The sequence below is a fragment of the Siphateles boraxobius genome, unplaced genomic scaffold (assembly GCF_051911475.1).
Source record: "Siphateles boraxobius isolate OS27281-9 unplaced genomic scaffold, OSU_SipBor_1 1, whole genome shotgun sequence".
In the NCBI taxonomy this organism is placed as follows: Eukaryota; Metazoa; Chordata; class Actinopteri; order Cypriniformes; family Leuciscidae; genus Siphateles; species Siphateles boraxobius.
In genome coordinates, this window is record NW_027508699.1 from 7,646,175 (window position 1) to 7,670,228 (window position 24,054).

The window sequence follows — 24,054 nt, forward strand, 5'->3', positions numbered from 1 at the left end:
ATATCATATGAGCAAAAGTATTCTTGTTTCAAATATTATAGGTTGTGATTTGGTGTAGGCACGAGGCCGCAGGTAATCATCCATTACATTCAGTACTAAAGCACAAGTGAGAGTGTAATATAAAACAGTTCAATAAACAAAGATGTTAATGTTGAGTAATTTGCATTTTGAAATTGCCAGTTATTTTGTGTATTTCTATTCCCCAAACGAAAACCGTTTTTAGCATCAACACACAGTAGTTCTGTCATGACAACTCTCGGGAGATTGGTATAGTAATAGTAGAGAATGGCATGGTAATGAATATGGAAATGTTAATGTATTAGAACAGAAGATAATGATGGGATCGCTACCAAATGAGTCAAAGACTTATCAGCCTGCGCCATCTAGAGTTTCATGCCAGAACTAGGTAACTGGTCTTTATTTCAGAGTCATAATGTTGAACAAATCAGTTGAGTTAATAATTCAATGACTCACTCATAAAGACAGTTACTTGTCACCACCTACTGCCAAAACAATGTAACCTGCAGAAAGAGTCACTGAAAAATCCTCACCACAACTGCATAGACTAGATATGTTTCCATCCAAAGTTGCGAATTTAACTTATGTGCAAAATTGGAATATCGCAGAAAACATACTTTTATTGTGAATAAAGCATTTCCATCCCATGTGTTTAAGAGAACAAAATCATCACTTCATGGGAAATTGGCACAAAATATCTTAATAAAAATGGAAGCTGCTACGATTGGGGAACTTGACTTGACTTGACTTTCCTACATCATAAATGACTTGCGCCTCAGAACACACAGACGAGCCCGGTGGGAACGCAATCATGTGAGACACTTCTGGGAGGTCATTATACCAATGCATACTGATGACAGACTTTGGCTCAGGCATTTCAAAATGATCAAACCAACATTTGAGATGCTGTGCAAAGAGGTTCCATGGCTAGTCAGTCATCCAATCACATCCTTTGTTTGAGGCAAAGTCACGTGAGTTTTATGTTGCGGACCATGTATACAAGGGCTATATATACAGTACACAGGGGCCAAAAAGACACACCTGGAAACAATCAGGAATAATCAACAGGAAAAATACAATGGACTAGATGCATTGGGATGCATTAGGATTGGCATTTAAAGACATTCGTAACTCAATTGGAGTTAGTCAACACGTGTCAGGACTCATTGTCGTAATCATACTCTAGATCTCTTGATGCCGTTGAAATTCTGCAGCAGAGCGATGACATCTCAGATCATTATCTAGTCTCATATAAACTTCATTTAGCCAAGGCTGCAAAGCTGACTCTGTGTTATAAATATGGTAGAACTATCACTTCTGCCACTAAAGATTGCTTTATAAATAATTTTCCTGATCAGTTTCATCATCTCAGCATCCCAGAACTCGATATTGTGACAGAAACTTTTAACTCTCTTTTCCAGCACTTTAGACATAGTTTCTCCTTTGCGCTTAAAGAAGATTAAAGAAAATAGTCCAACGCTGTGGTACAACGAGCACACTCAGGCCTTTAAGAGAGCAGCCAGAAAAATGGAGATGAAACTGGAAGAAAACAAAACTAGAGGTATTTCGCATTTCATGGAAAGAGAGTTATTGCATACAGAGAGGCCTTAAAAACTGTTAGATCTGCTTATTTTTCAACCCTATTAGGCTGAAAATTAACAAAACCCTACGTATTTAATTGAAATAGTGGCTAAACTAACCAAAAATAAAGCTTCAAGCACAGACGTTTCCAAGCAGCACAGCAGTAATGACTATATTAACTTAGTCATTTATATCAACTTTTTTACTTACAAAATTGATCATATCAGGGAGAAAATTATAACTATGCAACTGTCTACTACAGTATCGAATCAGGCAGTGCATTGTAGTCTCCCTGACGAAAAATTAAATTCATTCATTGCTATAGGAGAGGGTGAATTTTATAAACTCGTTAAATCATTTAAATCTACAACTGTAAAATGTATGTTAGACCCTATACCGACTAAACTACTGAAAGAGATGCTTCCAGAAGTCATAGATCCTCTTCTTAATATCATTAATTCATCTTTGTCATTAGGATACGTACCAAAAACTTTTAAGCTGGCTATGATTTAAACCACTTGTTAAAAAAACGCAACTTGATCCTACAGAATTAGTCAATTACAGGCCGATCTCGAATCTACCTTTTATGTCAAAGATACTAGAAAAGGCAGTATCCTCACAACTATGTTCGTTTTTAGAAAGAAATGGTATCTGTGAGAATTTTCAATCAGGATTTAGACCGTGCCATAGCACTGAGACAGCTCTCATTAGAGTCACAAATTATTTGCTCTTATCGTCCGATTGTGGTTATATCTCTCTATTAGTGTTACTCGATCTTAGTGCTGCATTTGACACTATCGAACGCAACATTCTTTTAAATAGATTCGAAAATTATGTTGGCATTAGTGGAATTACATTAGCATGGTTTAAATTATACTTATCTGACCGTTATCAGTTTGTAGCAGTAGATGAAGAGATGTCTTATCGATCACAAGTTCAGTATGGCGTACCACAAGGCTCAGTACTAGGACCGTTGCTGTTCACTCTGTACATGCTACCCTTAGGAGATATTATTAGGAAGCATGGCATTGGTTTTAACTGTTATGCTGATGATACTCTGCTCTATATTTCTTCACGCCCTGACGAAACTTACCAATCCACAAAATTAACGGAATGCATAACTGATATAAAAAATTGGATGACTAGTAATTTCCTACTACTTAATTCTGAAAAAAAACAGAGATTCTAATTATTGGACAAAAAACTTCCACACGTAATAACCTAGAATACTGTCTAACACTTGATGGCTGCTCTGTTAAGCCCTCGTCGTCGGTTAGGAACCTGGGTGTGCTCTTTGATACCAATCTTTCATTTGAAAGTCACGTGTCCAGTGTCTGTAAAACCGCATTTTTCAATCTTAAAAATAAATCTAAATTACGTCATATGCTCTCGATGAAAAATGCAGAATAAGTGGTTCATGCGTTCATGACCAGTGTTGTGCAAGTTACTTCCAAACTGTAATACATTATATATTACTTGTTACTGTTATTTAAAAGTAATTCATTACCTTACAATATTACTGTCTCAGAATTGTAATGCGTTACATTACTCCTGTATTACTTTTGAGTTACTTTCACCAAAATAACAATACAGGAGTAGAACTTAACATTCTAAAATAAGGCTGTAAGGATATGCCATATCCTATGAAACCGAAACGCGACACTCAGATCCACGAACCTGCAGAATCGCAACACACCCCTTCCAACTCCCAGCGTTATCCTTCCCGTCCAGATCCAATGCTACCACATCTTTAAATTACTATTAGTATTATCTGAAGTTAACTTAACATTATAAAATACGTAGACCTACACCACAAAACTAGTTGAGGATAAATTATTTAAAATTTGGGAATTCCAGCGTTATGGACATGACATTTGCAGTCAAAACTTGAAATATAAATTCTCAGAAAATGCATTAATACCAAAATATTGAAACGTCTGTTTATCCATAGGCTCCTCCCTGAAAGGAGCCCAGACATTAGAAAAATATCAGTCTACACATGCGTTTTATATTTAAAATTATGGAAATAGACAGTCATGCGTGACAAAAAAATCTTTAACTTTTAGGAGGCAACGATTATTTTTTTTAATTATTTTTCTGTGAATTACACTGCGCAAATCGGATAAAGAAGGGTTGGCTCTCCACAGAACATAAAATATTCATGTTATTTTATTTTCCGTGTTCCCATTTATGAGGAAAAAACAATGTTACAGACGTGACAGTTCTCCGTTACGGACGCGACCGCTCTGAAGCGGCACTAAAAGACTGCTTTAAAACTTTCACAGAGACCTTACACACACAAAGCCTTTCTTTAAAGTGAATTTCGTTTTGTATTAATTGTATCTTAATTTTAACCAGTTTCGTCAACCAACTGCCTGGATTTAAGCGCGTGAACTGGAGCGTGTCTCATAAATGAACCGAAACTCAGCGTATAGGCTATAGCCTATTCACGGACTTGAAAAATATATCTATATTGAAATGTCTACTTGTAAACAGAACAATTCAAAACGAAAGAAAACAGACTGCTCTCTGCTTATGAAATGAAATGTGCATTTCTCTCTGGTGCATTCACTAGGCTACTGCGAAGATCGCGAGTCAGCATCGTCAACTTCATCTTGACTTTATTAATAGACAATTAAAATGTCTCCTTGCTATATTTGACATATTCATAATCATTGCTTTTGCCGGTTCTTTTTGACAGCTTTTAGGTGCTTTATCGGCAGCGCCGCCGCCCTTACATGAACGCGTCACCACCGCATCAAAAACATGATTGCGTGACGAAAACATGAAAAATACCACATAAACATAGCCTAAATGTTTAGAAAGAAAACACAGAACGAATAGCCTAATGCTCATACGTCCATCTCGCGAATGTATAGTCTTCTTCATGCCATCTTTACCATTAGCCGCTTTTCCACTGGCCAGCGCGAGCACAGAGGCCGAAATCATACCTCACGGCACTTCTGTAAAAAATAAATCGCTATACAAATATATCAGACGCAGCCATTTAGTCTTTATTTACAGACTTGGACACCACACGCGGCTATTGACTGACCACGAACAGTTAATTTAGCCTACTTGCATTTTTCATTCGTTAATGTCTCGCGGTCTTGCTGTTTTTTGTTGTTGTTTGTTTTACAATTAAAACTAAAAGTCTGTTGTAACGCAAGCCTTACTGAACATGTACCGAGTAAAATATTACTGAAAATTGATAAGTAATGCCTTACACTACTGCGTTACAGCAAAAAGTAATATGTTACTGTAATGCATTACTTTTGTAACGCGTTACTCCCAACACTGTTCATGACATCAAGGCTAGATTATTGTAATGCTATTATGGGTGGTTGCCCTGCATGCTTAATACATAAACTACAGCTGGTCCAAAATGCAGCTGCTAGAGTTCTTACCAGAACCAGGAAGTATGACCATATTAGCCCGGTTCTGTCAACACTGCATTGGCTCCCTATTAAACATTGTATATATTTTAAAATATTGCTGAATACTTACAAAGCTGAATTACTTTCAAATCTAGACTAAAAACACATCTCTTGTGCTTAGCATACACATAACACATTATAGACTTCTATAATTCAATGTTAGGCTGCATTGTTTAGATCAGCCGGGACCGGGAACACTTCCCATAAATCCTGATGTACTTGTTACATCATAAGAAGGATGGCGTCTATGCTAATATTAGTCTCTCTGTTTATCCCGAGGTTTACCGTAGTCCGCCGGATCCAGGCCATATCCAGATCTGATGAAGATGGTGTCGCATGGACACGACGACAACGCATCCCTGAAATGCCAGCCTCATCAACACTGTGAAGGCCTCATGGACACCTCAACAACCTCATCTCCTTACCGGCGTGATGCCTCGGACCCCAACCAGATGAACTGGATAAATATTGTGAAAGTTCTGATCCAATCTGACTTCTGACCTGTAATGTTCCTGAATCATAATCATACACTGTTCGTTCGTTGGCCAGTGGAGAACTGGCCCCCGACTGAGCCTGGGTTCTCCCAAGGTTTTTTTCTCCATTCTGTCGCCTATTTTGCCGTTCTTCGCCTTTGTCACCATTGGCTTTTGGCTTGCTTAGTTGGGGACATTTAATTTTATATTTAACAATATTATTTACAGCATTATTTTCCTATTATCTCAGTAAAGCTGCTTTGAAACAATTTGTATTGTAAAAAGCACTATATAAATAAAGACTTGACTTGACTACAAAATCGGCACACGGGACAGGAAACAGGAAATATAACAAATGTCCAGACATGACACAGGGAACATACAGTATAAGAGGAACAGAAAAAAGGGATGTGCCAGCGCTGATCAAATTTGAGGCCTGGAACTAACTGTTGAGTAATTCATTTTGAATATTGTATATTGAATAAGTAAAAATGCATTGCTATTTCCTTGCTATTTCGACCTGATCTTGCCTAATAATTACCTCTCAAATTATCTTACCTCTCCGGTCATACCTAAGTATGAGTTGGTGACCTGAGAAAACACTATTACATTGACCATTCTGAAACTAAAACCACACTTATGTCAGTCCCCCTCTGGTGAAAATCAAGCTTTTAATGTTGTTCATATGTCTATGTGGGGTTTTTATTATGCTTTAAGACAAACCATGTGCAAATTCATAAGTCAACATTATTGCTCAGTATTTTCTCCTTAAAACTGCAGCGAACCAAAGACAGTCTCAAAAACTCTGTTTGAAATTGCTGGGGTAGGCTATCTGACGTCACAAACTTCCTTGTAACCAATCAGATCAATGTATGATCATCAACGAGTGGATCTATGAGCTGGGGTGCTTCCCATTTCTTATTTGTGCATCCTCGATTCCTTTCCTCGCTTCCTTTCCTCGCGTCTCAGCTCCACCTCCTGTAGGATACGAGGGAAGGCTGCAAGGAAAGAAAAGGAGGAGGGAGGAATCGAATGAAAGCTTTTTTATACATTTGAATACTTGATCACTCGAGCGTCACTTAACTGCATCATCAGCAGCACTCAAAGGATCTGCCCTTATGTTGTTGAAGTTTGGTTATTTAAGAAATTCATAATAAATAATAATAAAGCAAGATACCCTGTTGAAATATGTGTGATGTGTGGTTTATATAAACTGCAAAGGTAAAGTTAAGTATAAATTAAAACAATTGTGATCGATGTGAAGGGGGAGGAGAATTGATTTGTGTGTCACGTTTAGTCAATAAAACACTTCCGCATAGGATACACCTGTGTATCCTCGCTCATAACTCCTCAGGAAGCCTCCTCACTCCTCAACTCCTCGCGGTGCAATTAGAGAATTGAGATGTCCTTCAAGATGGCTGAGCTCGATCGGTTTCCGGGTCATAGGATGGAGGACAGAGGAGCGAGGAGACGAGGAGGGATATTGAGAAGCACCCCTGGTCTGAGTGAGTGGAGGCAGGGCTAATTTGCATATTCATAGAACCACGTACTAAATGAGGCAAGGCTGTAGAGTTACATTCAGGCTATTTTAAAATATGAAGAAATGTTTTTCAAGTAAAAAACATTTTAATTTTAAATTTTGGTAATCAAAGATGAGTTTTAAGGGATACAATTATAGACTACAGGGGGACTTTAAAGTGCCGGCTGATCTTGGCTCTACTTTTTATTAGACCCACTTGACCTGAGGTCGCTTAGACACTAGTGAACAGGCCAGGACATGGATGCATTGAAGTAAATGCCAATGAATGAATGCCTCAGCCCAGGAGATGCCAGATGGGCTGATGTCAGACTAGTCAAAGGTCACACAATGTCAGCACAGTGAGCATCACATGGGTGTTCAGAGTGTTATTGTCACCTTGTCAAATTCATACATCCACCATCTGCCTTTGTGACAAGAAGGGATAAAAAATGACAGATTCAGAACAGGATTTGGAGCAGGAAAGTCAATCATGTCAGGTATCTCTGACACATTGAAACAAACACACGGTGTGCCACACAAGCTGTGGAAATCCTATTAGTCTGACTGACTTGGGTAAAAGATTTTGAAATGAAAAAGTCTTGAGTAAAATGACAGTAATTGTCTTAGCATCAATGATTAGGAGACACCGAAAAAACGTTGGGTGAAAGATGTAAGCAGAGACAGGCAGCTTTGCATCTTAATATATTATATTTATTTCTGACTCATTGCATGTTTGATGAAATTGGTTTTCGTAAAAGTTGCAGGTTGAGAAAAAAGGTCTTCTTCGCATAAATGTTCCAGCATTTTCAAGCAATTAAATAGTTTATTCAGCCATGACGGCATTAGCATGAGAATGTGTAATGTATAGATGTGTCGTCGATCTCTCTGCAGTTTTGAGGCCAGGTTGCCCAGTACACGAAATGAGAGATAGAAATGTCTGGAATATGTAAGGGCTTACACACTGATGTCTGTAACATTTTATTTTTATATATATTAAAGAAATAATACATTACAAAAAAAAAGTTAAGGTATTTTTTAGGACCAAGGTTATTATTTATCATTCTCGATCAAGTATAGTGTATATATGGCAGGACTGAATTTATGTTGATTAAATAGGCTCAAATAAAAAGAACATCCATGGTAGTAATAAGCCTTTTGCTTATTTGAATAAATTTACATTCAATTAAAACATTTGGAGTAGAGAAATGGGTTACACTTTATTTTAAGGTGACGTATTTAAATTGTGCTTACTCAAATAAGTACTGAGTAATATTAATGAACTACATGTACTTACGATAGAATTACAGTAGGGTGTAATTTTGGGTTACTTACTTGTATGCTTAAATTCACTACATGTTGTAACCTGTTATAACTTCACCTTAAAATAGAGTGCTACCCAATAATGTGAATCTAATAAATATATTTAGCTTTAGAGTTGTTTTCATGAGATTTTACCTGCGAATCAATAGACAGAAAATGAAATGCGTGTAGAAAATATAGCTGAGCATTACTCTACGTAAACAAGAGTTCTCTACTGCCACCTCCCGACACGTTTAAGTAAGCTATTCTCATGTGTTCTCACATACAGACCCAAAAAAAGTAGTATCAAATTAAAGTTTAATCCAACTACGAGAGCAAAATGTTCTCCAGGGGTCTCTAAAGAAAGCTTTGTTAAAGATCTTCGCTTTGTTCACGATCATTCATTTCACTGCACTACAGTTCCACCAGTAGATTAGAATACATTACCCATGGTGCTACGGGGTAAACCAGGAAGTGCTCCATCACGTGGTTGGACGGTCACAGGTGACGTACAGTCGAGAACAGGACAGCAGCAGCATGGCGAATAAAGATCCCGGAGTAAGTTACATCATATTTAAAAATATAAAGAAAGTATTGGAAATGTACATGAACATTTTGTTGGCAGGTAATAACTGCATTTTAAATAACTGGCTTCTAGTAGTTTGCACTTAATTGTCTAGGTTTATTTATGTCTTTAAAGATAGCAATGCTAGTAGTGTGCTAGCTTTGCAGAGTTCAGTTATGCCTCTGACGCACCTTGTGTAACTTTATGTGTGACCTTCATTGAAATATAATTATTATGATGTAGCTCATTCTAAAATCACATTTTGTCTCAGTTATATGGTGAATTTATAACAGTATTTTAAAGTTGGTCCCCTCATTTGTCCTAGACAAGGTCAATTTGGTAACATGAATTGCATTAACGTTAACGTTAACTTACTCGTATCATTCTCACTCCTCAGCAGGCTACTGGTATCTTGCACAAAAACCACTAATAACATTTTAACATTAATAACAGTCCTTATAAGATTTGATAAAATTTCTTATCTTTTTGTAGGCTACTATAAAAGTCTTTCTAAACTGAGTTTGAATCAAACTGGCTTGAGATCAGTTATATGGCTTTAAAGTATTTGATCTATAAATCTACACAGTTCCCACCTTTATATCATTGCCGCTTCAAGTTTCTTCAAATTATGATGCCTATGCATTAGTTGTCGAAGGTTCAAGCATGTTAAATATGATATAGGCTATCATGCACCCTAGATATAAGACAACATCATTCATATAATATAAATAACCATTTGGATGTGTATTTAAAAAAGTCTGACTTTATGTGTCTGTTTGTTTCAGAACTTTTTGCAGCAGCTGAGGCAGATTGCTGGCAGGATGGGGTCCGGCCCTCGAGGGCTTGGGCTGGGCGTGAAGCTGCTCATCGGAGCCGGAGCCCTTGCCTATGGGGTCAAAGAAGCCACATACACAGGTAAACACACACTGAAAAATAAAGAAGGATAACATGTTTAGGATGGGCAAATTAAATAATGAATGAAAGTTCTCCCAAAAATAATAAATAATAATAAATCATTATTTACTCTCTCACATTTTCTAAACTCGTGCATGCTTTATTGGGAGTTTAATAACTAATTGTGTTTTGCTTTGTGTGTGTGTAGTTGAGGGTGGCCAGAGAGCCATTATCTTCAACAGAATTGGAGGGATGCAGATGGACACTGTGCTTGCAGAAGGATTGCACATCAGGTACATTACACACGACGGACAACATTCAAGCCATGAGCTTTCATTATAATAATAAGTGTCCCCACACCAGACCATCTGAACCACCTACTGACCCCCGAAGTCTAGTTCGTTTGACTTGTATGCTGAACCATGCCTGGCCCGCTTACATAGATGGACTTGGGCACAGATCTACAGGCATGTAGGGTGCTGGTGAAAGGAACTTGTGTATAGGATTGTCACAGTACAGTACAAAATTTCAGTAGTTGGTACCAATAGCAGTAAAATTGTGCTGTTCTCTGTACCAATTACGGCAAAAACGATGTAATTGAGTACTTTAAAAAAAAATTTCGCATTTTGTTCCGGCTGTTGATTTCCATTGTCAACTGTCAGTTTCTAATTTAATCGCGCAATTAAATACGGTTGCCAATCCAGAAACAATGTACATAGCTGCATGAACAACTAAACTTGTATTTAGATTGTGTATGGGTAATAAACAGAACACAAGAGAAGTGTTTCTTTTATAATCATTGAAACTCCCGTTATAAAAAAAAGCTGTCTTAATTGTACAATGAATGTCTTATTTACAGCGCGTTTACCTATGTTGGTTATCATGAAAGGATTCAGCATGGCTCGTAGTGAACAAAAAAAAACGTTTTGCGTTTTTAGCGTAAAGCGGATTCTGACTAATTTTAACTTACTGACTAGCACCTCTGATAGGCCATTGTGTTTACACGCTCAACAGATATGATTGTGATTGGCTACAATGCTCAACGCTTGATAGGCCATTGTGTTTACACGCTCAACAGATATGATTGTGATTGGCTACAATGCTCAACGCTTAAAAACACGCTGTTAATAAAAACACTTTGGCGCTCAAATAAACACGAACACGAGCAATTAAAAAGCAGCGTCTATCAGCGGGCACCGAATATACCCAGTACTACCTGTACTCGGGGTTTGAAATGTACTTTTTCACCCACTGGCCAATTTGGCTATTAAATTAAGTTACCGGCCATTCAGAACTTCTACTAGCAAAAAATTAACCAGAAATTAACCAGATTTACTACATCACAGCTTGATGTCATATATATATATATATATAATTTGGATTTCATAGATTAATTTCTTATTCAAACAAAATCTTGTAATCCAGCCATCTCCTCCCTTCCTCATTCATCCTCATCACAAAATGTGATTTGTTGCATAGTGACGTGCGTGTTCAAGTAAGCCAGATATGAGCAGATTCTGCGCAATACGCTGTATTTAATAGATCATGATGACACACGAGTATTTGCGCTAAATCCGCACAGATTTGGTTTACACAAACTTCCCCAGCAAAGTGAGTAAACATAGTAACACGCCAAATTGGCTAGTGATTTGACAGCGTTACCCGCCACTGTCTTTACTGTCACTTTTGATCAATTTAACGCATTCTGAATAAAATAATTAATTTTAATTTAATGTTAACTTATCTTCCACTCATCTCACAAATCTCAAACACTTTAAATGTGCTTTTTTGGGGGCTTAGCAGAATAAATCTTTTTAAAAAATAAATATCTATTTTAGTTGTAGAAGAAAGGAACTTGGGCACTCTGCCTAACATTTTACTTCATGCTTCACAAAAGAAAGAACATGATACTGGTGAGAACAACACGAGGGAAAGCAAATGATGCCAAAAGTTTAATTTTACAGTAAACTATTCATTTAAGAGTTTTTCTTACATCTAGGATACCGTGGTTCCAGTACCCCATCATCTATGATATTCGAGCCAGGCCAAGGAAGATTTCATCTCTCACTGGAAGCAAAGGTGACTTTGAAGCAGATGTTTTATTGTCATAAATGCAATAAATGTTCAAAATGTGCATGGTAAAACCTTAAAATATGTTACCTGCTGTTAGGGCAACACACCCTGTCTCTCACCATTGCCCTTGTCAGTGGCCAGCACATTAAGAGTGTGACCTTCTCTGTCCATCACAGATCTTCAGATGGTGAACATAGGTCTTCGTGTGCTTTCTCGGCCCATTGCCTCAAGCTTGCCAGTCTTGTATCAGCAGTTGGGGAAAGACTATGACGAGCGCGTGCTTCCTTCCATCGTCAACGAGGTGCTCAAGAGCGTGGTGGCCAAGTTTAACGCCTCCCAACTGATCACACAGAGAGCCCAGGTACAGTATGAAGACTGAAGTCTGAGACACACCGAGCCTTAAGGTGAACCAGTGCCAGAGAAGAAAAATGCAAGTGACAAAAGCAAGCAGATGACGAAGTCAAGTTATTTAGTTAGATCTAGTTTTCTGCTCGATTTAAATCAGACAGAGATAAAGCATTTCGGTAATATAGCATTTATGACAATGAATTAGTGAAGAGAGAGAGAGATTGTGCAAGTGAATATTGGGTTTGCTCAGTGTCTCTTTACTCATAGTGAAGCTGTGACTTTAATTACTTAAAAAACAGCAATGCTTGGAGATTTTTATTTTTTGGTTTGCATTAAAGAATAAGATTGAAGTACTATTACTGTATTGAAGTAATAGATAACCTGATAACAAAATATTCTGTCATGTTGTTTCAAACCTGAATGACTTTTCTTTTTTTTCTACTCAACCACTGAAGGAGATGTTTTGCAGAAATGAGAAGCTATGCCATTTGGTGTCATTGACTTGAACCAAGTTTGAATATGCACAAGCATTAATGTTTGAGACCTGTGAAAGAAGGCACAATTTTGAGTAAATAACCGTGAATTCCAGAAATTCTGAAAAAGGGTTATAGTGCAAAAATAGGGCTTTTTTTTTTTTAGCTTGGCAACCTCAGTCCCTATTCGCTTTCATGCAAAAGAGCCGTGTGAACATTCTTCAGAATGTCTCCTTTTGTTTTGAATGGAAGTCATATACAGGTTAATATATATATAATATATCATATACATATACATGGTCATAGAAGAGATAACCTGATGCCTGACACCACATTCTCAAATGAATAGTATCAATATCATCTAGTATTTATCTTAATGCGGGTTCTATTTGATCTTGTTATAAGATTCAGTCCCAACCCCTAAATTCCCCTTCCCCTACCCTTTGACTTTAACACCGCCAGCAGCTTCTCGAGTCTAAGCCTGGTGTGAGACAGAAATGATTAACTCTCTGCGAAGTCTGAGAAGCTCAGGCTTTGTCTAGTTAAAGAGCTATTTAAGACGACGGGCTGTTATTTCACACACTCTCACCTGATGCTTCGGGACGACAGCTCAGACACACAATTACATAATTCATATTAACTTGTGACCAGATTTTATTACAGATATTTTTTGTACAGTGGGGTCCAAAGGTTGAAAATCTGGGATTCCAATAAAGCACAAGGTGCTCTTTTTTACATGACCAAATCATGTTGGGTAACATGAGTTCATGTCAGCTCAAATGCTGCGGTCAATAAAGCAAAAGAAGGACATAGCAAATACTAAGACATTCATACTTTGTATTATATAGAACAACTTAAAAATATAAGCAGTTTCACTTTTGGACCTCATCGTGTCTGTATGCCTGTTGCTGGTTTAAATAAGGTGATCAGTTACTGAGAAAATCAGCTTAGCCTTTATTTGTGTCATTTTATTTTGGTGGTCAGGTGTCACTACTCATAAGGAGAGATCTAATCGAGAGAGCTAAAGATTTTAACATCATCCTGGATGACGTGGCCATCACAGAGCTCAGCTTCAGCAAAGAGTACACCGCTGCTGTGGAGGCCAAACAAGTTGGTTAGTAGTACCAAAATACATCTTTTCTAATCCGTAACAGAATTCAGTGAATTGAGCACCCTAAACTAAGCATTCCTAAGCTAAAAAAACAAATATTATATTGTACCTAGTCACATAATAATATGATTTGTTTACATTGGATATATGAGACAAGCCTCTAAATGTCACATTCCTGTGTCTTGGTTCCAACAAATAAAAGTACTCAATAATATGGGCCACATTTTATGTTATATGTGACATAGCCCTATATATGTATATCATAAAATGTGCAGTCAAATTTAACGTTAATGTGTGCGGGGTTTTTTTCTGATTATACTAATATTTAACGCGAATAACAGCATGCATTTTTTTTCTGTCATCCTCTGACTGCATTACCGTATATGATCATACTATAAAGTGACACTTCATTAATTCAAGTGCTATTAAACCATTAAAACCGATAAGACACAAAAAAAGAACTCAGGTCTGTACTGGTAGGCTGTCTATGAAGCGACTCTGTGAACAAACACTTGATGCGCGCACAGAATGCCGCTTCAGGCAGCATGGCCACGTCCTTGAACGGACAAAAACACATTGTCAAAATTCCCAATTTGTCAAGTATCCTCGTAAGCAGTGTCTTAAATTAGTTAGTGTTAAATGAACATAAAGAGTTGTGAGGAAATTGGATATGTGTCAGGTCCGCATCTGGTCTTAAAGGGATAGTTCACCCAAAAATGAAAATTCTGTCAGTATTTACTCACCCTCATGTTGTTCCAACATCGTAAGACATTCGTTCATCTTCGGAACACAAATTAAGATATTTTTGATGAAAATCTGAGAGCTGGATCACTCATTCATAGGCTTCTTCAGGGATTGAAACTTGCCAGCCCCGAAAAGTCATTAAAGACATCGTTAAAATAGTCCAAGTGACTACAGTGGCTCAATCTTAAGTTTATCAAGCGACGAGAATACTTTTTGTGCGCAAAAACAAACAAAAATAACGACTTTATTTCAACTATTCATTTCCTTCTCTGTGAGCTTCTAGTCAGTTAACTTAGTGTGATTGCGTAGAGCTACGTCACACGTAGCCTCACTATTGGCCGATGCTGGTCATTTGTGTGATGCGTGTGACGTACAACAACAGAAGCTTACGCTTTTAAAGATGTGGAGACAAACTGGTAAGCACGACCTGGAGAAGACACGTGCTGTGTGCGCTCATGTCACGCACAAATAGAATAGGCAGGAGGTAATAGCTATATTAACTTGATAAACAATGTTAGCCGTGTTCACCCCGAGCTGTTACGCCTGGCAGAGCCGGACTGCTTTAGAGTAAGAGAATGAGCTTCAACGTCACCCGAATCCGCAGCCAAAACAAATAATCCACCCGCCTCAATATTGTTCTCTGATTTAAGTATTCGCTGCCAGCCGATGGTGAAATTACAATTATTCTGTGTTGTTACGGGTGATTATAAATGATCGTCATCTTCAACAGTGAACTCTCGACGGTTGATGCGCGTGCCTCTAATGGTGACATATACACTGATGAATGAGCGCTGCTTTTAAATAAACATTTCTTTAAAACAAAATTGATTTGATAAAATGTTATTTTCTTAATGGCATAAACAGGCCTTTGAAATTCAAACTGGAATGTCACTGTTTCTGTGACTGCGACTTCCCGAACAGACGAACACACACGCACGCGCACGGATCACTTTTAAAGTAAATTTGAAAATTGAGGATGCGGTGCATCGAAATGCATTGTGATACCGAATTGAACTGAATCAATGACATGATAATCGTAACCAAACCGTGAGACCAGTGTAGGTTCACAGCCCTATTAAATACTGACAGAATTTTCATTTTTGTGTTAAATAACCGTTTAAAGTGACAGCAGCCTAATAAACCCGATGCTGTCTGTGTCATTACTGTTAATCAAAGTAATTCACTCACTGCGTTACATTGGTCAAAAACAATGGACAACTTTTTTTGTGTATTTTAGCAAGGCAGTTAAAAAGATGCCATTAAACAAATATGGAAAATGTACTGTCTTTGTCGTTTTACATTATTTTGCAGATTTAATGTGAAAGTATTACAATATAAAAATATGTTAAAACATTTTAATGTTAGGTGCGATTAATCGTGATTAATTACAGAAAAATTTCAGATTAATTCATTCATATCTGAATCGATCGACATCACTAATATATACAGTGTATATACACGGCGTGTGTGTGTGTACATATATATACATACACTAGGCAGGCGTTGGCTAAATCAACCAGCATATAACTGTAAATAATTTTCTTCAAACTATAAATACCACTGAACACAAGCGCTGATTGAGTCCGTCTCTTGCTCGGATGCATCCTAGATCACGTGACGCACTGAACGTTCCAAAGGCACCGGTGTGATCATACGCATCATAGAATTAATGTTCACAAGGAAAGCACTAAGTGACACATGGCAGGCCATAGGGTCTTGAATTTGACACCTGTGCTGCAATAAGGTCTCGAATTATTTTATTTTTTTAAATGAATGTTCTGTGAAACATGAAGAAATGGTCTTAATTATGTATAAGGTAGTAATGCAGTATGCACTACCATTCAAAGGTTTGGTGTAGGATTTTTTGTTTATGTTAAGAACTTATGCTCACCAAGTATGCATTTATTTAATAAAAAAAAAATATTGTGAAATATTTAAAGTACACCAATATCATTTAAAATAGCTGTTTTCTGTTAAAATATTTGTAAACATATATTCCTGTGAAAATCTGAGTTGCAGCCCATAGTGGTGCATCTTTGAAAGAACGTGTGCTTCTCTTAATGCTCTCCACTAGAGGGCACTCTGGTCTAGTTGTTTCATCAGGATTCCCTATTGACCAAACAACAATACACAACATGCATAAACCATGTCTGTAAGAACTAAAATGTTTATTTTTATCACTTCAAAATGAACCCAGGTATACGTAGGTTGGCCTGAAAAGGAGAATATTTATGTGCGAGCCATTTTTCTAATAAATAAGCTTTGTCTCTTGTTGCGGTGTAGCCCAGCAGGAGGCCCAGAGGGCTCAGTTCTACGTAGAGAAGGCCAAACAGGACCAGAGACAGAAGATAATCCAGGCTGAGGGTGAAGCTGAAGCTGCTAAACTGGTAAACTACTGCAGCTTTCTCTCTCCCACATATTAACCATCATTGAAACAATGTCTCCTGACAATGTCAGGATTTTTATAAGGGGTTTCCTTGGTTACCATCAAATGTCCCAGATGCACTATTTGCATCCACAAGCACCTCATTTCATATGATTATTATTCCCTGTTATTATTATGTTCTAGATCTTTGAGTGGTAAATGACTAATTATCCGATTTAATTAATAAATCCACAGTCATTCATCTAGGCTATTTTGAACTGTTGCCCCCTCATTCTCAACAAGCTATCCTTAATAAAACAGTTTTGAAAGCATTTGTTCTCTTTTGTTTGTGCATTATGGACATTTCTCAGTCATTCTTTCGATTTGTTTATGTTCCAGTGTTTGCAGTCTTGGTGTCTTCAGAAATGACTTTGCTTTTGCACGCTTTTCTGCTGATATGATGCAATTCTGTTTCTAAAACGGGCTGCAGGTCAATGGCTGTCGCTGACGGCCAGACAAAGGCTAAACCAAGGGTACAGAGTAATTTGCTTTTGTTTTTATTGTGTGTTTGTTCACTCTAGTTGGGTCAAGCTGTTTTGAAGAACCCTGGATACCTAAAACTTAGACGTATCAGAGCAGCCCAAAGTATCGCCAAAACGGTAAGACACTCTCCAAACAAAAGAAATCATTGGTTGAATTTCACTCACATTAGCAGATTTTAATACGCTACCATTCAAAGGTTTGTGGCTAGTGTGAAATAACAAAATAAATCAAAATTAATACTTTTATTTAGCAAGGACGCATTGAATTGATCAAAATTGACAGTAAAGATGTAGCAAAATATAACAGATTACTATCTCAAATGAATCCTGATAAAAAAAATTAAGCAGCACAAATGTTTTCAACATTAATAATCAGAAATCTTTCTTGACTGTCAAATCAGCATATTAGAATGATTCTGAAGAATCATGTGACACTGACAACTGGAGTAATAGCTGGTGACAATTCAACTTTGCATCAAAGGAATAAATTACATTTTAAATTATATTCAAACAGAAAAACCTTATTTTAAATTGTAATATTTTGCAATATTTCTGTTTTAATGTATTTTTGAAAAAATAAATGAAGCCTATAGGATGGGACTTTCGGAAACATAAAAAAAAAACTTACCGACTAGGGGTGTGCCATATCATACCGTCCACGATAACACCGGTATAAATTTGTACATGATAAAAAAAGTGTCATATCGCGATATCAATGATATAGCGACGCGATGGTGTATGGCGCATTTACGTTCCCTAGCGCGCACAACAACAACAGCTGTCTGAGAATTAGAGCAGCATGTCAGCCTTCGATGACGATTTAGTATAAGGCGATTTTATAATGCAGGAAATGTACATTGTGTCTTAAATAAATAAGCATAAAACGCATGTGACAGTCAGTATAATGAAAACAGGATCCGTGCACTAGCTCTAAAAGTGACACCAACCATGTGTCTGTCGTTAATGTTGTAGTCAAAACAACAAAAGATAGCTTTAATTGTAAGAAATCAGAATTAATAGCCTATTAATTTAGTCAGGATTCAGGACTAAAAGACTATCAGTGTTATTTTACATTTGATTACCTTATTCAGTTTCTGTAGTATTTCTCAATGCTAGTGTTAGACCTACCAAAAAACTTTTCTCTTTATTTATATCTTTATTATTTTATTTTTGCTACTTTTTTCAATTTAATTCAAAGATTGAAATCAAGCTTTGTGTTGTGTAAACTCTTAACAACAAAATTGTCCAATTGTAAAAACGCAATGACTGAGCAAACATTTAGGTGAGATAAATGTAATAAAAAATGGTCTCGATTTTTTTTTTCTATATCGTCATAAATCTTATTATCGCAAATATTCTTGAAATATCGTGATATAATTTTGAGGCGATATCGCCCACCCCTAGTACCGACCCAAACTTTTGGACGGTAGCGTACATGCTAAAAACTTAGTACTTTACCGGCAGTTCCACAGTTTACATGAGCCACGCAAGAAAACTAGGATATTTTTTATCTTGAAATTTTTTTTTCAAAATGTCTTCACTTTTGGAAGTCCAGTCATGTAACGATTAAAAATCACAGCTGTGTTTTAAATACTTTGCGTTAATTTGATCTCACTAGTAATGGAAGGTCAAGTTGAACCAACCTAGTAGGTGATTGGGTATTTCATTTGTGCTCTGCACAGTATACGTACTACATACTATGTTAGTATGCAATAATAATAAAAAAAGGCGTCGGAGCCATTGCACCATTGCACTACCTGAGTTTGATTCATGGCTCGAGGTCCTTTGTCAATCCCGTTCCTCTCTCTCCACCCGTGCTTTCCTGTCTGATCTCGACACTGTACCATCTAATAAAGCCATAAAAATGTCAATTAACACCCGCCAACTCGATGAATGCTGGTGAAAATCGTGGCTGGTACCACGATAGCATATCAACGCATTAGCCAGTTTGGCAGGTTATGATTCATAAATTGTTCTATCACTTTGCATTGCTACACCCTTACCCATGGGTACACCCTCTTTGAATTCAATGGTTTTACGTATCAGGACATTAACATTTGGTAAATACAACCTCAGATGAACATCAACTCATGACATATTACACTGTGTCATTTATTTAACAAAAACCAGGCCAAAATGGGTGAAAAACCAAATAGACCCTTACTGTTTCCATATGAGTTAAGAGGGCAGTTGTTGTTGCCATCAATCTGGGAAGGGTTATAAGGCCATTTCCAAACGGTCATTCTACAGTGAGTAAGATTTGGAAAACATTTAAAACTGTTGCCAATCTTCCCAAGAGTGGACGTCCCAGCAAATTCTCCCCAACGTCAGGCTGTGCACTGGTCAGAGAAACTGCAAAATTCCCAAGAGCTCAGTCTCCACAGGCCTCAGGTAACATGTAAAATGTTAGTTCACGATGAGAGGAGCACGGCTTAGGTTTGAAAAGTTGCATCTGAACAAAAAAAAAACAAGACTTCTGGAACAGTGTCGTTTGGACGGATGAGACCAAAGTGGAGATGTTTGGTCAATGCACTGCGTCACATTTGGTGCAAACCAAACACAGCATATCAGCACAAACACCTCACACCATCACACTGATGGAGGGTTGATGGATTTTTGGCTTGTTTTGCAGCCGACCATGAACTTCTCTTCATAGCAAAGTATTCTAGAGTCAATGTGAGGCCATCTGTGCGACAGCTAAAGCTTTGCAGAAATTGGGTCATGCAACAGTGCAATGATCCCAAGCACACCAGCAAATCTACAACAGAATAGCTGTAGCCATTGCCCAATCAAAGTCCAGGACTCAAGCCGATTGGCATGCTGTGGCAGGACCTTAAGAGTAGATCTGTGCATAAACAGATGCTCGCAAACCTCAATGACCTGAAGCTACCTTGTAAAGAATAGTGGGCCAAAATTCCTCTACAGTGATGTGAGAGACTGATAAAGTCATACAGAAAACGATAACTTCAAAGTTATATGCTAAACGCGACACTACTGAATCATATGGTGTACTTGTTTTGTCACACATGGCTTCTCCATTTCGGCTTTATAACACGGTGTAATGTCGTGTTGATGTTCATTACTTTTTTTAGTATGTCCTGATATGTAAAACCATGGAATTCAAAGAGGGTGTACTTCCTATTTCACATGACTATGTATGCATGTGTGTGAATGTATGCGTCTAAAAAAAAATATATGTATGTATGTATTTGTATATAAGCCCATAATCTTATATTTTTGCACCAGGTGGCAACTTCTCAGAACAAGGTGTACCTGAGTGCAGACAGCCTTGTTTTGAACCTCCAGGACGACTACTTTGACAAGTAAGATCCTAGTGCTCCTCACATACTGAACATACTAAAACAACAAACAATTTGTCTCCTTTCCTCAATCAAGCATGATCTTCAAAACTAATTGAAACATTCCCAGTTGTAGTGAAAGGGAAATCCCCTCATGAAATGTTGTATTCTGTGATCTGAGAGCAGTGCAGGAAATCTTGTCCTAACAGAGTCTAAAGTAGTGGTTGGATATCGCCAAGGATCTTATATTCGGCCTATATTTGGCATTTTTAGATTTTAAAAATCGGCATCGGCCGATAAGTTTTTCTGTTTGTAAGCGGCCCGAGCAAACGGCGCTCCCATTCTCTGTCTTCATTCTCTGTTTAACAGTTTTGTCTAATCCGTTACTAGACTGAACTGTTAAACAAAGGAAGTAAACTGTATTATGAAAAAGTATTGTAGCGTAATATTATAGCGCATAAAAAATTGTTATTATATTATTGGTAACAGAAAGGTAAACACTATTATACTTTCTCATTTACCTTAGCAAATACGCATTAATATAATTTAAACAAATCTTTGAATATCTGAAACTTTTCATTTTACAAACCTTGCAGATAGTGTTGTCAAAAATATCGATATTTCGATAAATATCGATACTGAAATATCGGAACGGTACCAATACTAATTTCCCGAAGTATCGATACACCGATACTAGCCGAGGGGTCACTTTCACTTCTCGCCAAAGGCGCGTTGACAAACACGACACGTGACGCACTCGTCTCATTCGCTCTGGTTAAATAGCAAAGTGAATGGGAAGATGGCGAGTGCGGCGCCGCGACCGGCTTTGGTTGATTGATAAAGTACACCGCGAGCGGGCATGCCGGAGAATAGCGCTGACACGTGTAAAAAAACACACCGCGAGCGGGCATGTCGGAGAATAGTGTGGACAGGGCACGCGCTACACACCGCGAGCGGGCATGTCGGAGAATAGTGTGGACAGGGCACGCGCTACACACCGCGAGCGGGCATGTCGGAGAATAGCGCGGAGACGCGCTTCACACTCCAATTTGATACTGTTAAGTGCTTTGACACAATCTGTATTGTTAAAAGCAATATATAAATAAAGGTGACTTGACTTCATGCCAATCCATTGAGCATTGTTTCCGCGTGTGATGCACGCACGTTTGCATTTAAATCTGTTCATCAAATTACGTTAATGTAGGCTATTAACCAGCATTTATGACCGATGAACAATGCATTTGTTACAGTATATTTTAATCTTTGATTTACGTTAATATATTAACCAGCATTTTTGACCGATGAACAATGCATTTGTTACAGTATATTTTAATCTTTGATTTACGTTAATATATTAACCAGCATTTATGACCGATGAACAATGCATTTGTTACAGTATATTTTAATCTTTGATTTACGTTAATATATTAACCAGCATTTATGACCGATGAACAATGCATTTGTTACAGTATATTTTAATCTTTGATTTACGTTAATGTATTAACCAGCATTTATGACCGATGAACAATGCATTTGTAACAGTATATTTTAATCTTTGATAACAGTAGGTAATAAAAAAACAACGGCTCATGTTAGCTCTTGTCCAATGAAATAATATTAACAGATAGAACTCAGGACATTTTTTTCATGTAAAATATACCTCATTGTCATGTTCTAGACTTGTTATATTTAGCTTTAAATAAAAAAAGACCCCCTTAATATTGTGGCAGTTTTTTTCTCTGTGGTATCGTAAATGGTATCGAATATCGATATTTTTCAAGGTATCGTATCGAAGTTAGAAATTCTAGTATCGTGACAACACTACTTGCAGATTTAGTCTAATCCAGCTGTCAGATATTCTGACATATTCTTATTTTCTGTCAGATATTCGTGTGAATCAGATGGAGACGCTCGATCGACAAACTTTGAAACCTTGATTTTAAACTATGCTGCGCTACATTTAATTTCCTACTATTTCATATTCATGTAATTTCCACTGTGCTGTAATTAAAATTTGTTTTACCATGTCTTAATTTGATATGATCCTCAGTGCGCACAAATTTACCAGATTAGCCTTGAGTGCCTGTTGGTTACAGTGTTTATTTACTTTTTATTCATAGCCTATTTTTTCAAACAATTTCATTATTTGTAATTGAAATTTAATTAATTTCAAAATTATTTTTCTAATTTATGCATTATTAATTCACATAAATATATAGTTTATACATATCGACCATCGAAAAAAAAACAATAGCGGTCGACCACTAGTCTAAAGCTATAGTTATGGTTAATAGTTATCGTTCTTGGTGCGAATGGGCCTTAATGCTAGTCTCACATAGTTTTTTTTCCCTCTTAAACATTATTAAACAATTACTCAGTGGACAGAACACATTTTCAAGTTTTGCCCTCAGCCCTGTTACTAAGTATTATTTTCTGTTTATATGAATGCCCATATGTCAGCATGGTTCCCTCAGCGGTTAATCTGTGCATTTGTCTTCTCTGGCAGGCTGTCACTAGGGAAATGAGGAGCATCATCCATGAAGAACATATGCATTCCATATGTAAGCAGTGTTTGCCGAGCCACTATATTTCTGTTCTCATCCTAAACGTGACTGAGCAGAGCCTCTCTCACGGTACAGTTCTGCTCGGGCTCAGATTACACAAGGGTCTGGTGACCTTACAGATTCACACGTACATATCCATTTATACACCGTTGTTTGTCATACAGCAGGACTTTTGGATTATATTCAGCTCAAGAATTGGAATTTTGGAATCAGGTGGCTTTAAATACTAATGGTGATTACAAAAAATATGCATTGCAAACAATTAATGGTCACACATAATTTATCCCATTCATTATTGTTATTATACCTGTTTAACATCTATATTTTCTGCTGTTGGATTCCACTTAAAAAGTGTTGACTGATACAAAAGGACTTGCAGCTATTTTGATTAAATTATGTGTTTTCAGGACTATTTGTGGGGATATTTATTTCTTTTGGAAAAATTGACTTTTATTGATTATTACAAATATCCATTATATATTAATTAGAATTTTCAGAATTTATTAGTATTTGGTATGTGTTCCAAAAATAGTGCAGAATATATATATATATATATATATAATGTATGTATATATGTGTATGTATATAAAAAATTCAACTCTCTAAATGCACGAAAATTTTCATGCTATATGCGAATATAGTAATGTCTATCATTTGGCTAATAAATGTACAAGTTTAGCACAGATATATTTACTCGCCTTCACTCGTCCTGGAACTTGAGATTTTCACTCTCCGTCAAGCGATCTGTA

General features: G+C 37.1%; 1 protein-coding gene across 1 annotated transcript; it reads left to right on the top strand.

Annotated features, from left to right (window-relative positions):
• Positions 1 to 8,788: 8,788 nt before the first annotated feature.
• On the top strand, positions 8,789 to 23,714 carry phb2a (prohibitin 2a). The gene is made up of 10 exons (XM_077198993.1): positions 8,789 to 8,885; positions 9,678 to 9,807; positions 9,995 to 10,079; positions 11,786 to 11,865; positions 12,036 to 12,220; positions 13,665 to 13,794; positions 16,819 to 16,922; positions 17,482 to 17,559; positions 20,689 to 20,765; positions 23,248 to 23,714. Exons 1-10 carry the CDS (start codon positions 8,865 to 8,867, stop codon positions 23,264 to 23,266), a joined length of 909 nt encoding a protein of 302 aa, XP_077055108.1. The 5' UTR covers positions 8,789 to 8,864; the 3' UTR covers positions 23,267 to 23,714.
• Positions 23,715 to 24,054: the final 340 nt, after the last annotated feature.

Coding starts and splice junctions, on each gene's coding strand:
- phb2a (XM_077198993.1), top strand. CDS start 8,865: ATGGCGAATAAAGATCCCGGA. Junction 9,808..9,994: donor CAAAGAAGCCACATACACAG/GTAAACACACAC, acceptor GTGTGTGTGTAG/TTGAGGGTGGCCAGAGAGCC. Junction 17,560..20,688: donor CCCAAAGTATCGCCAAAACG/GTAAGACACTCT, acceptor TTTTTGCACCAG/GTGGCAACTTCTCAGAACAA.